At 43.5% G+C, this 14,920-nt stretch overlaps 1 protein-coding gene across 14 annotated transcripts in view; it reads right to left on the reverse strand.

Annotated features, from left to right (window-relative positions):
• TENM1 (teneurin transmembrane protein 1) overlaps positions 1-14,920 on the reverse strand; it is an 813,855-nt gene that overhangs the window by 22,830 nt on the left and 776,105 nt on the right. For all 14 annotated transcript variants that reach the window (XM_028482674.2, XM_028482672.2, XM_028482671.2 and 11 more), the window contains 2 exons: positions 10,077-10,249; positions 8,690-8,925 (listed from right to left, as the gene is read on the reverse strand). In XM_028482674.2, the coding sequence (XP_028338475.1) occupies positions 8,690-8,925; positions 10,077-10,249 (409 nt within the window). The remainder of the gene's footprint in view (positions 1-8,689; positions 8,926-10,076; positions 10,250-14,920) is intronic.

The raw sequence follows: 14,920 nt of genomic DNA on the forward strand, positions 1-14,920 counted from the left end.
TTAACTTCTATCCCCATTATAAAAGTGATATTTTTTCATTGCAGAAAAATTGGAAAATATAGAAATATACAAAGAAAATAATCACCAGTAATCCCATCCTTCAAGGTGAATCATTGCTAGTACTTTGCAGCATTTCATGCCCCCTTTTTTTTTGCATAATCTATGCCCATACACTTAAAGAATACAATTAGAATTGTACTTAAAGTTTTGTGTCCTACTTTTTCAGCTAATGTTTTGACTTCAGCATTCCTCATGTTATTAAATATTCTTGAAATGTGGATCTTAGTGGTTACATAATATCTTCTACATGATAAACATTTATTTTTCCTTTCTCCTAATGTTGGAAATTAGAATTTTTGTTTTCCATTTTTCTTTTATCTTTCATGTTTTGTTGAACATTTTTGTAAATAAATATTTCCTTAATACAAAATCCTATAAGGGAAATTACGAGGTCAAATGATAACATATTAAAGACTCCTGATGCAACTCGAGATATTACTTCATGGTGCACAAAGGTTTACAAACTTATGCTCTTATTAACTGGCAGTGGAAGAGTTCATCTCATTCCATCCTTACCACCATTGAGTATTGTCATTGTTAGTAAGCTTTTCCCAATATGAGAGTGGGAAAATGGTATGTTACTGTGGTTTAAATTTGCATTTATTTGGTTACTAATGAGGTTGAACCCTTTTAAACGTCTATTCGCCACATGTACGTCTTCTATGAATTGTCTGCTATTTTCAACGTTTTTTGGTTTCAGTTTCTTCATCAGCCAGCTGGGGCTAATGATATTTGCCATTAATTTTGAGCTTCTGCAAGAAAAAAAAAAAAAGGACAGCAAATGTTCCATGCCATGAATTCCAGAAGACTAGTAATTAGATACTCCAATTATTTGGGAGGAAGTCTTGTCAGTTGCAGGGGTAGGTTTCATTCAGTGAATAGAGCCACAGATTGGGAAACATGACTCTTTAACCATCTGTAGCCAATGTGTGCAGTGCCGTGGTGCATAAATACACAGTAAACTGCTGTTATCACCTAAAAGGTGATAGAGAAGAGCGTATTTCCTGTCTTTTGATACACAGGGCTTGGAAACCCATACGAAACCAGGTGTTCTTTCTTCTACTACCTTTCCTGTGGTTTTATAGCCACATATCTCTAACTGTAATACCGTTCATTTACAATAGCTGTAAAATATCCATGTACTCCCAGAGACGGTTGTAACTGTTACAATTTATGTTATAATGATAGTTAAAGAGCCAAAGTAACAAGTGATTTCCAGTTCAACTAAATTTGTGGTTTTATTTGTCTGATAGATTAAGTTTACTACTCAAGAACACATTTCTTAATAAAGTCATTACAGCTACACAAGCAGGGACCACGGTTAAAAATCCACTACAGGGACTTCCCTGGTGGCGCAGTGGTTAAGAATCCGCCTGCCAGTGCAGGGGACACGGGTTCGAGCCCTGGTCCGGGAAGATCCCACATGCCATGGAGCAACTAGCCCTGGCCCGGGAAGATCCCACATGCCATGGAGCAACTAAGCCCGTGCGCCACAACTACTGAGGCTGCAGGCCACAACTACTGAGGCTGCGAGCCACAACTACTGAAGCCCGTGCGCCTAGAGCCCATGCCCCGCAACAAGAGAAGCCACCGCCATGAGAAGCCCGCGCACCGCAACGAAGAGCAGGCCCCGCTCGCCGCAACTAGAGAAAGCCCGCGCGCAGCAACGAAGACCCAACGCAGCCCAAAATAAATAACTAAATAACTAAATAAATAAAATTAAAAAAAAAATCCACTACAAAGCAAGCAGAAGAAAACTCTGCCTAATGTTCTTCCCCTGCCTGTCAAGACTTCTGCAACCATGCTTCTGTTTATGGATAATGCACTCGGATATTCAGATGTTGCTGAAACGCTAGTTTTAAAGTCAGGTTTGGAAGATAATGTAAAATTCGGCTAAGAGCTGAAAGGGGATGAAGGAATTGAAGATGCCACAGCCCCCCACCCTGCAAGTCTCCTATGGAACCCACATGTGAGAAGGCTGAGAGAAAGAATGCTAGGCTGACCAACTCTGACTGCTGGGGTCATGAGCAAATGTGGGAAAGCAACACGTTCATACAAACTCTTGTTTGCCTGAAAGACAATAATAGCCCTTGACCTAAGTGTGGGTCATCGATCCTTATTTTGGCTCTTCCTCCAAACAATCTATACCAATCTTTGCCCTGGAAAAGAGAGGGGCAAGGAAAAGGTTGACATTTGAGAATAGCCCCAAGTTAAAAAGAGTCTCTTTGGACATTGAGCGAGACACTTGAGTTTGGCAACTGATGAGTTGTATGTTGGGGTAAGAAAGTTGGACTTGGTAATTTTTTTAATAGGGAAAGTATTTATGCTTTAATTTATTCTTTGGTTTTCTTTAGGCTTTTTTTAGCTTTGCTGAAGAGAAGTAAGGAGAAGGGCTTGCTTTTTTGTTCACACTTCGACCAGAAAGGAAAGAGGAAAGAGTATGCACTGGGGAGCCATGGGTTGTGTTGCCAGCAGAAATCAAAGTGCCTGCGAAGGGTGGGTACAGGCAGAAGCTCCAAAGAAAAGTGTCCTGCCTCCCCTCAGATCTTTTCCTTGCTCTTTCCTACGAGTTTGAGTTTTAATTGCTTAAGAGAAAGTCCTTTCAACCCCTTGCAATTTGAGACTCATTCAATTAGTAGGATAAAGATATATTAGGTTGGTCCATAGGCAACTGCTGATATTTGAGTGTTTTTGTGCTACCAAAAGGGCAGTTTCCTATGGTTCAACCCAATACAAACACACACACACACACACACACACACACACACACATTGTGCTAAACTCTAAGCTCCAATCACGGCAGTTGATTTTCTTCAGAATAAAGGAGGAGAAGGCTGAATTTTCAAGGATGCTGTCTAGCATTTCAACTCACAAGGCAACTGAGGTACCTGTTTGATTTTTGCTACTCTAGTCTCACTGGTTTTAAGGTAATTAGTACGTGATTTTTAGAAATCGATCAATACAATTCTACAGATTTTTTTTTTAATTGATATTGCTACGCTGACAATCAAAACCGACTTAGGCCTGCTTGTGTTTCACAGAGTTGCCTACAAATGAACAGGGCGTGTATGCGGTGTTAACATCAGCCTCCACTGCTCCACCGGGAATTTCTTTATACCTGTTTTTTTTCTTTTTTCTTTTTTCCTCCCAAGGCACTCTCTACCTTGCCAGCCCACAGAATCTTAGTGCCAGAAGGAATCTTACGACATGGGCTATTGACCTGGACTGCCTGGGTTCAAATCCTGTGTCACCATTTACTAGCTGTGTGCCCTCTGTGTGCCTTGGCTTCTTTATCTGTTAATAAGAAAACACGCCTGATAAGGTGTTATGAGTAATAAATGAGCTAATATATGGCCATACACAGATAAGATTTCAATGAATGTTAGTTGCTATAATTATGATTAATGGTAATAATACTACTAGTCATAATCATAGAGACTGTATAGCTCGTATCCCTCATTTTATAGATGGGAAAAGTGGTGTAAAATTATGGGCATACCAGTTCTTCTTCAAAACCTTACTCATTCCTCTCACCTGATTTAACTTGGACACTTTGTGCACTAAAATAATTTGCTCTTGTTTAATTACTTTCCCATCGGCAAATTCATCTGGGTAACCGTACAATAGGCATTTAAAAATTTTAATACCAAATCATTAATGCTTATATACAAGTGAAATAGTGTGTGAAATAATACTTTCTGTCTAGCTATCTTTGTGGAGTTGACCCAAGATTAACAAATATAGTAATTTGTTAAATTTACAAATCACAGTAAATTTCTGTGATTTGAAGGCCCCAAGAATCCCCTGACCCCCAAAAGCAACACTGCCCAGTGGCCTTGATGCCTTAAATCTCCTGTCTCCAGGTGACTCCTTAGGGGTGAATGCACTGTTACTTGGGACTGAGAGCTGCAGATATATTTTTAAAAATAGATGAATCTATCTGCAAGCAGGCTCCTTATCTAAATTTTCACAAAATGAAACCCTCCAGCAAACCTAGGGAGAACGAAGTTAAAACAGTGTGAAGCAAACACATTTTCTGAGAAAGGAAGGAGACGCTGGAACCCTCTTGGCTGTCTCCCACATTCCCCATCATTTGTCAGCCTGGGACCTTGTGTTTCACCTGGGCTTGATCCCCCTTTCAGAGCTCAGCTCGCGTATGAACAGTCACATGTTGCATTTCAAAACAAATCTACCCTGTTCTCAGTTATCTTTGAATGGAGAGAAAAACAATCAATCGTGAGGGTTTTTAGATTAGTCTTGGCTTCATTTTGCTTGTAAACACATAATCATCTTACTTGATTTGATGACTTTGGTTTGAAGTGCTAAGCTTCTTGGGTTGTTTTTTTCTTTTTTTAAATAAAGGAGGCTGCAGTTCTGCAGTTTTGCTGTAACCTCACATCTCAGTCTGTGAAATCTTGTAAAGAGCTCTGAGGTCCAATGCTGGGATGTCTCATTTAATAGCATTATTGTCCACGGACACAGCAAGGTGCAATCTGGATGTAGTTCCTAAAGTGCAATCTGGATGTAGTTCCTAAACCAGTGTGCTTTTGGTGAATGTCTAATTTCTCTGTTGTCCAGGGAAATGTATTTATGGGGACAGACTGATGCAGCAGATGAGAAGGTACATAGACTGGATGGGAAAGTACTTTGCAAGGAAGATGATTCAAATACAACTCAGGTTGGAGGGGAAACGGCTTTTTAAAATAAATGAAATTTCAGGATGTTAATGTGATTTATTTCACTTAATGGAGCTGGTGCAGGATGGCCCAGAGGTAACAAATCCCTTTCCTGCTCAGGCTAAGCAGGATATCATGTTTCCCAGCAGTTTGTTTCCTCACCTTGAAGAGGACCCCGGGTGCGTATGAAAAAAGAAGATCACAGATGGTTGGAGAAAAGCAACTCTTGTTGCTTTATCTTCAAGAGAGGTCTATCATTTTCTGATTTTTTTTTTTTCTTTCCACCTAGAAGGTCTGGGGTGGATGTGACAGGTAGCTTTGGGGAACATTTGATGTCCATCATCTTACCAAGGGAGCCTTTAAACGAACCTGTCATTCTGTGCCCGAACAATTAGTGTTTTATGACCTGCTGTCCAAGCACATTGCAAATTACAAGCACACCTCTGTGTGGTTTTTCAAAGAGGAGCCCTATTTCCCCCAGGACAGCAGGGGTTTCTATGTTGTGTGACTATCTGAACCTGTTATTCTGTCTGAAGAGCTCTGGAATGGCAGCTCCTCCAGGAGAAATAGAAGATTCAGTGCAAGGTCTCCAGGTACTTGAGGGCACCAGAGAGCCTTAATCTTTACATGGATGTTTACAAATGGGTCACCGCAAATTTGGCCCAGAGGGAGAGAAAGTTACATCTCATGTGTCATCAGCTTGCCCCTTGAAAGCGACCATAAGTGAAGGGGGCACCATCTATGAAATAATAAAGTCAGTGAGGAAAAAGAATTTGCCTGGTTAAAACTGGATCCACACCTGCCTTTGGGGAGCGTATTCATTCCATTAAATTGGATATGCCTAATCTGGGGAAACTGAGGCAGTAATATAAGCCAAAGTGCCTAAGGATGGGGAGAGCAGGTAAGAATTACCCAGTTAAACAGCCTCCTTCCTCTTGCCACCTCCACACTTTGCCTGCCCGGAGGCCAGCCAGTTGTCCCGCCCCACCCACACTTGCCAGTACATTAGAGTCGATTATTTGTCTCTTTTTGTCAGCACTGAAATGAGGAGTCAGGCCCTGCCAAGGTGGCTCTACTGAGGAGGGCAATGATTTATAGATTAATTATTTTAAGGAACAAGGCAGCACAGCATGATGTAGTGGAAAGAGTGCTGCGCTAGGCGAAGACCTGCATTTTAGTGCTGGCTCGGATCCTTAATAGCTGTTTGACTTTGGGCAAATCACTTAACCTCTCTGGGCCTTAGTCTCCTTATCTGTAAACTGGGAATAACAATAATTGATGGTTGTTGGACTTCCCTGGTGGCGCAGTGGTTAAGAATCTGCCTGCCAAGGCAGGGAACACGGGTTCAAGCCCTGGTCCGGGAAGATCCCACATGTCACACAGCAACTAAGCCCGTGCGCCACAACTACTGAGTCTGTGCTCTAGAGCCCGCGAGCCACAACTACTGAGCCTGCGTGCCACAACTACTGAAGCCCGTGCTCTGCAACAAGAGAAGCCACTGAAATGAGAAGCCCGCGCACCGCAACGAAGAGCAGTCCCCGCTCGCTACAACTAGAGAAAGCCTGCGCGCAGCAACGGAGACCCAGTGCAGCCAAAAATAAATATAAATAAATAAATAAATTTATTAAAAAAATTGATGGTTGTGGTGATCAAATAAAACCCTGACTATGAAAGCATTTTATTAATTGTAAGGCACTAAACATATGTAAAGGATTGTTATTGTTGTTAGATTTCTAGGGACACGGACAGTAACACCACCTAGCCATTCTTCAGTCCCGGGACCTCAGGAAGAACCCTAGAAGTCATAGAGGAGAGGGCCCTGAATTTGTTGCCCTTATAAGCCGTTCCACAAATCTGCTCAACTCTACCACGGGATGGGAAACGGGTCAATTATAAATGGTATTAACTAAATAACACTTCACTCTACTCAACACGAAAGAGCCCCCATATGTTTTATGACCATTAGCTTCTCAGCATTAAGAACAATTTGGGATATGAGGTGCAAATTACAATTTACAGTCTCTCTCCATTATCCGTGCTATGGAAGGGAGGAAACAGGGTGGGTGATGGTAGAAAGTGGAAAATACTAAAGTCACATAGTATAGAATGAGTTCCCCTAAAGAATATAAAATCCCAAAGTCACATAGTGTATGATATGATTCATAATGTTTTATTCAGACTATAAGCTGGGGAGGCACTAAGAGACCATTTATTTGATGTAATTGTTCTGGGGTGAGTCCATGAGGTTGATGAGCCATACGTAGATAATTCTGCCTCTTCTCTAGTATGACATGTCATCTCACAGGTGAAGAAAATAAAGGCATTTCTTAAGCCAGTTGTAAGACTTCCCCATCGAGGGGTCTACCCAGGAGATCTAATTTCTAGAAGAACTCTGATAGAAACCCTCACTGCTCCCACACAGACAGGTTTGACTATTTGGACTGGTTTCACCTCCCAATTCAGTGGCATACCTGGTAAATATTCTGGCCAATGGAATCAAAACGTACAAATTGACTTGTGCACGTAGACAGCCTTAGTAGCTGTTACAAAAAACAAGCATGGAAGTCTGTGTCTTTGTGTTACCAACAGAACTGAGTGGAAAGTGAGCGCTAGTGTAGATGATCATTTTGTCCGTATCAAGCCATGGGACTGACTTGACGGCTTGTCACTGGAATTGGGTGGTTGCTTGGCGTTGCATTGCCACAGCCTAGAGGTTACCACATTTTTCCTGTGAGTGAAGAAAATGCAAGTGTTCCAGGTATCCCAGGCATGACACAGGTGCTCAAAGCAGGCCTCAATAGTGAGCGATCATCTCCCTCAGGCTGGCAGCTGCTCTCGGGCTGATAGTGAATGCTACTATTCTTGGAAAGTTGGCCACGGCATCCTAACATTGGCTCATGTTCAAGAAGGGACAGGTAGACAGAGCGCTGTGGTGTCTGTAGGCTTCGTGTGCTGCAGAAAGGCAATTTTGATTGAGAGATCCCTGGTTAACTGTGGTGAACAGTGCTTGGTAAGAACCTGGAAACCCCCAAATCTTTCATTTCCCCCGGGCAGCTGTCTCTGAGCACCATTAGCCCAACCTGCGTACTAGTCCTTGACCCCTGTGGCCCTTAATATGTATATACATGACAATGCTATCATTCACTGTTCTCGCCCTTTATCTTGCCTTTGTCCAGATGTTGCCTGATGTCTCACATCCTTCTGTGTGTGCCTGCCTGGCCTTTCCAAATGAAGTATCAACTACCGCAAAGCAGGGGTCTGGGACAGCTCAGTGGACCTGCTGACCATCTCCAGGCCTTGTGAGGGATTCTGGAGGGCCTCCCAACGAAACACATTTCTCGATCCAGATGTTCTTGGGGCCTGCAATTGCTACTGTCAGAGCACTTTAGCTGGCTAATGACAAAGAAAGCTCCTATTAGGAGGGGGAAGGGTAAGCTGGGACAAAGTGAGAGAGCGGCATGGACATATATACACTACCAAACGTAAAATAGCTAGCTAGTGGGAAGCAGCCGCATAGCCCAGGGAGATCAGCTCTGTGCTTTGTGACCACCTAGAGGGGTGGGATGGGGAGGGTGGGAGGGAGGGAGGGAGGGAGACGCGAGAGGGAAGAGATATGGGAACATATGTATATGTATAACTGATTCACTTCGTTGTAAAGCAGAAACTAACACACCATTGTAAAGCAATTATACTCCAATAAAGATGTTAAAAAAAAAAACCCAATAGGGCTAGATTAAAAAAAAAAAAAGATGTTAAAAAAAATAAGAATAAAAAAAAGAAAGAAAGCTCCTATTAGAATGTTCATTTCAGGATACTGAACCATTATCAGCCGTTAGCACCCTCTCTTGAATTAGTATATCATGTAAGCTAGTGAGTCAGCTAGAAGGGCTTTGGGGCAATGGGGCTTCCAATGAGGGAGGCTCCGCCGTTTTCAAAACGCATCCGCGCCTCACCCTCAGCCTCCTTTCAAAAGCCGAGATGTTGCCTTTGTTCTGCTCTTTCCGCTGCCGCCACTCGATGAGGTTGGCGCTGTGCTCTCCGGGCAGTGAGATGTTGCATTTGCCCAGGGTGGGGTTGACCGCCCCGGACAGGATGTGGGGCTCTGAGCTGAGGCTGATCTCCATCCCGCTGGCAAAAGTGACACGTAGGGAGCCGTCTGGACTCACCCGATAGGTACTCTGGGTATTTTCTGCAGACAGAGGAGCAAAGGAGGGAGGGGGGGGGGTGGGGAAGAAAGGGAAGCACAGAAGCAGAGGAGAGACAAGTTTAGCTTTAGGAGGTAAGTTTGGGAAAGGATGAGCTGGTGGGGTGCCGTGGACCTAACTGCCCTCTGGGCTAGACAACCACTCCGACAGGCCGACACGCTCTCTGTCCATTTGGGTCTCGTTATTTTCACAGCTGGGCTGTCTTGTTTCTTGGATAAAAGACTCCTGTGTAATACTGCAGGCTGTTTTTGTTTTGAAAACCTTTCTCATTTTTAAAGAGTTCCCTCTCAAACTCCCTTTCTGACTTGGTGGATTGGCCTCCTCCACGTGACATGCTGGGAGCTAGAATGAGCAGAGTATGATGTTCAGCTCAGCATCATCACTGCCTGGGGACACCAGCACAGTTGCTGGGCTCCACAAAATGATACGCTGACAAAGGTCGCCACCGATCCTTTTAGAGTGGCTCAGCCTAACAATAGAAAGAGTCCTTAATGACTGGGCAGAGAGAAAACAATTTCTCTGTGTCCACTTCCCTCAGCTTCCAAGACGTTCTTTCCAAATCCACCTCCCTTCCTCCCTTCCTTCCTGTTTACTCCTCTCTTTCTCCCCCTCTCTCCTTCCTTCCCTCCTTTCTTCCTTCCCCCTCTCCCTTCCTTCTTTTTCCTTCCGTTCCTTTACTTTCTTCTCTTTGAACAGAATGAGCTTTTAATTCTCTCATTTCCCTTATATTCCTGCTTGGTGTGTATCCTCATTCATCCTTTTTATTTCACCCATGTCAGCATTGCTCTAGAATGCTAATCTCAGATGGGACACAGACTCCATTTCTTTAATACAACCCAATCAGAGCTTAAAGGGCTTTACAAACAGCTGCGTGTTGGGAAATGACTTGATGGAAGAGTAGATTTGGCAGGGATTTAACCTCATAACTCCCACAGGGATGTGGCCCAATGTTGCTATAGGAACTTTGTGAAAGGTGTGACTTTGTCTGGGTTTCAGCCTCCATAGCTGGAATATCGGGAGAAGAAGCCACCTTCTCAGCCAAAAGTGAATTCTAGTCATTGACGGTGTGCAGAGGTTTGATGGTAGAAGTAAGAGAGAAGCTGTTAGAGTCAGGCGAAGTTGGAAATATTCTTACCTTGTTTTAAAATATATATGGTACTAGTTGCTGTCAAATTGGTTGACATGAGGACGTTTTCGCGGTTGGAAGTATCTAGCTCCACTTTTGTCAGCTTCTCCAGGTCACTGTGGAAGCTGCTGACCTCTCCAGTGGGAAACGTTGCATTGGTCAGATGCCCCTCGGGGTCATACCTGAGGAATGTAACCAATCCCAATGTTGAAGTCTCTTGGCAGTGATAACAGGCTTTTGCAAAATAAAAATCACTTGGCAGCTAATACAGTTTAACTTTGAGTGATAACAAGTATTATTAACCTTGTTCAATAAGAAGAAAAAGGTCAGAGAGATGATTAATCAAACGAAGGTATTTTTTGCTGCTTCTGAATTCTTGATGACTTCCTTGAGCTGTGCTGTTTTAGAGAAAAAATGTATCTGGTAATGAATCACTAGGGTGGAAAACTGATTTATGAATCATGTCCTGCTGTGTGCAATGTTGCAGGGAGCCCTCCGTTTGCAGTTTGGGTCGATCCCATCAGATGTGATGGGTCACAAGGACCAGCAGAGGGTGCTGTTGATAAAGAAAAAGGAGGAATGACTGGCCGCCCCGCCCCGCCCCCACCAGCCTGAGAAGGCCAATAAACTGATTTTGCACTGTGATAGGAAAATTATATTTGCTGCTCTTTAAGTTGCCAAATTTGAAATGAATGAATCATTCTTCCAACAAAATGACTAAGCACAGAAGACAATGGAAACATGTTCATTAAAACATTCTGGAACCCCCTGATCTCAGTGTCACTTAATTTTTTAATCTTTTTATAATATAGTACATAATGTGTTGTAATTTGCCTATATGAGTAAGCGACCAAAAAAAATAATTACCTGGGATAATAGGCAATAACCTATATCTAGAAATATAGTCTTGTGAGTTGACTTTTTTTAAAAAATCAGAATTATTGGCGATCTCACTGTCCTCCAAATGGAAACTGCTTCCCTGAAGGCTTTTGATGTGGAGCTGTTCTTTTATTGCCAATAGAACCATGAAAAATAAACACTTCTTTAAAAGTAAGGACATGCACTTGGAAACCCATTACTGTTTTCAAGTTGCAAATTACAAAATAGTTAAGTACTTTTATTTGCTTTTAAAATGTTACACAATTATATTGTTTTTACCCAAAGTGAGCAGGATACAGCCTGGACACAGTGGTGGAGTGGAGTCTGGCTCTACTGCCTTCTCCCTCCAAAATTATGCAAAATGGCCTAGTGATTCAGTGTTAATCCACTACACTTTAAAGAACTCAGCCTGGATAGCTGCTGAGATTTTAAAACTTAGACCAGCCTTTGGTAGGCTTGGGAAAAGGGGCTAGACATTATTTTATAGGACAAACCTGAACTTGAGACTATACACAATGCCATCTCAAGTTCAGTTCTGTGTGTACATGAGTGTGCACACGTGCACACACATGCTATCAGTTAAAACAGTCAGGCATTCAAATAAAAATAATCAAATAGGTCATTTGACGTCATAGATATGGCAAGCCCTAGTTGTTTAATTGGATGCACCCTTTGCTTAAATGGATTTCAGTCAAAACGGTTATTGGCATGTTGCAGCTATGCTGCTAAGGCCTCATTATCGAGGAAAGGCTGAAGGGTGCTGTTTGCGCCTGGGGTTAATGGCAAAATCCCCCACCCCCACCCCACTCAGCCCGTTTGCCCATGGCCTGCTCGGGGCTCTGTGGCTGCAAGAAGACGACCCCTGATGAGAAAGGGGCATGGAAGGGCCTGAACACCTAACGCAGCCCCGACTTTGTCTGCCTGGTCTTCCTTCCAGGAGAGGAAAACAATATCCAGTTTTGATTCTTGCAAGGTACCAACCTGCTTTTCCCTGTAGGGAGGAGTTTCCAGGCAGCAGACAGGAAGAAGCTGCTGCAGGCCCCCCTCACTAGGGAGACTGTGGTCCCACAGCCTGGACTACTCAGGCAGTCCCTCTCTGTTTCACATCCATCACCAGCAACTCTGCCTCATTGGTTTCCCTTTCCTGATTTCTAAAGGGTTTCCTCAGCACTTGGCAAGGTCACTCTTCATTATTCCTCCAGGAAATCTGACCTAAGATGCTACGCATGCAGGTTTCCAACGGGCTTTCCAGCTCAGGGCAGTTTCTTTCTTTCCCAGTCACATAGCCCCTTGTTTCAAAGCAAGATTTCATCGAAAGGTGACGGCAGTGGTCGTGCCCACTTCTGAGGGCAAGATGACAAGATCAGATGCTAACTGAGCCATCCATGAGCGGAGGTCAAAATTCTGAATGAACCTCAGCAGTGGCCTGTGGTGTAATTCCCTGGATAGATGGAGCTGGGAGGCTGCTGCCTGGCTCCTTGTCTGCTGAGAGAGGCAATGGGGTGGGGATAAGATAGAATTTCCCACAGTCCTGCCCAGGCGCTAGGGAGCTAGAAAGTTGTATTGTCTGATTTCCTTTCTGTGGCTGGATAAGCCTCCTTATTTGAAAGTGTACACTTGACTTTATCATAAACAAAGCACTCTACCTTGAGGGTGTTATGCTAAGTGAAATAAATCGGACAGAGTAAGACAAATACCGTATGATCTCACTTATATGTGGAATCTGAGAAAAAACAAAACGAAAAACCCGAACACACAAAACTCATAGAAAGAGAGATCAGATTTGTGGTTACCAGAGGCGGGGGGTGGGTGGGGGAATGGGACAGAGGTGGTCAGAAGGGTGAAACTTCCAGTCATAAGATACATAAGTACTGGGTATGCAATGTACAACACGACAATAGTTAACTGCTGTGTGCTATGTATGAAAGTTCCTAAGAAAGTAAATCCTAAAAGTTTTCATCAGAAGGAAAAAAATATTTTTCTTCTTTTTTTTTTTTTGTATCTACATGAGATGACAGACATTCACAAAACTTACTGTCGTCATCATTTTGCAATATATATGTAAATCAAGTCATTATGCTGCATGCCTTAAACTTATATAGTGCTGTATGTCAATTATATCTCAGTAAAACTGATGGGAAAAGAACCCCCAAAACAAAGCACTCTACCCCCCAGTACACTCACCCACCCCAATTCTGCTAAGTCACAGCCAAAGCAATGGCATTTGGTGGTGTCTGCAGTGTGGTGCCTCTCCTGGGCTCGGTCAAAACCTACAGGCCCAAGTCTCTTCTGTGGGGTCATGTTCAAAGGAAGAGCAACAGGCAGATCCCACAACTTTGGAAAGATTGCTCCAAACCGGATAAGAAATAAAGGAAGCCTTTGATTTCTTATGGCTTGCTTGAGGTTTTGTTGTTGTTGTTGTTGTTGTTGTTGTTTCCCCTCCATCACAGGGGACTGCATGTTTCCAGACTGAATGTCAAAGAAACAAGTTTAATCAAAATCTCTTACGCTGTTCTGTGGGTTTCCCTCTGGTGCCTGCATCCTCTGGTGCAGAGAACACAAACCAATATGCTGCAACTGATCCCCTCAGGCCATAACAGGGTTGTAACTTCCACCTCCCTGCCCCCACTCCCCCTCCCTACCCTGGGCTGCAAATTCTGGTTGGTGAATTGTGTGATCAGGCATTGAGTGTTGCCTTCATGGTCATCAGGAGGGAGTTTGGTAAGAGGAGATTTGCCATCACCTTGTCCCTTCCCGTCCCTGATTTTACAGAGTTCCACTGTGTGCGTGCGCACACACATGTCCCCGTGGATCAAAGGAAACATTTGTAAAGGAAATTCAGAATTCATTCTTGTCCTTGAGGAACATATAGTTTATATTAGGGGAGATGCTATTTACACATTATTTAAAATATATTTGGTCTGATATTTTCTCATAAGGGATAGCCTGTGCCCTTTCCCTTGAGGACGATTTAAGCCAGAGCTAAACCATGCAGGGTAAAAACTAGGGGCTCCTCATCTTTGCTCTTAAGAAAATAGTGAAGATTATAGAAGAAAAATTCATTACTTATTTTTTGAAAGGAAATAGACCCTCTTTACCCTCTCATGCCAGAAACCTGACCAACCTAATAAGCATTCTTTAGGAAATACTGGATTACCCTTTCTTCACCAATAACTTCATGTGGCTTCCTCTGATTCAGCCCAAGTCCATAATGCCCTTCTATCTTTACTTGTCCTTCATTCAATAAATGTCAGTCTTGTGCTAGGTACTGGACATACTGTGGTGAATGAAATTCAAAGTCTAGTAGCGTAGATAAGATATGCACACAAATCACTCTGATGCCAGAATATTGCCATATACTTCTGTAAACAAGGAGCTGCAGAAGCTCAGAAGAGGCCGAAGTTATTTCCAGGCAGGCTGAGCAGAAGAGAAGGAGGTGGTATTTGAGTCCTGGAGGGGAGATGGAGATCAGTCCCTTGATAGGTAGACACTTGGGACGGGAGGAAGGCATTCCAAAGGCAGGCACACCGTTGGCTGGGATGGCCCTCGAGGGAAGCGTGATGCTGGAGCACAAGGGTCCTCTTGGAGGGGAGTGGGAGATGAGGTCGGAGAGGCACGTTGGAAGCAGAGCACGGGGAAACTGGGGTGCCAGGCTCTGGAGGAAAGCATGCAGTCAGTAGACAATGGAGAGGCATAGGAAGCTCTTCAGGGGGGAGAACAGGATGATTCAAGCAGTTCTTTGGTGGCAGTGAATCTCGGAAGGGAAGCTATGGAGCAGGGAAACCTGTTGGGAGGCTTACGCCTCAGCTGGTGTAAGAGAAGATGGTGGCCTCTTGCCTTTATGAAATGCATTGTGATTGCCTATCATTGGGACCAGTCTTCCTTCCTAGGTTGTAATCTCTCGCATCTTTACAGACAGGACACAGTGTCTCATCACCTCTGTATTTTCGGTGTGTGGCACAGAGCCGACTCTC

Source organism: Physeter macrocephalus, chromosome 21 (genome assembly GCF_002837175.3).
Source record: "Physeter macrocephalus isolate SW-GA chromosome 21, ASM283717v5, whole genome shotgun sequence".
Lineage (NCBI taxonomy): Eukaryota > Metazoa > Chordata > Mammalia > Artiodactyla > Physeteridae > Physeter > Physeter macrocephalus.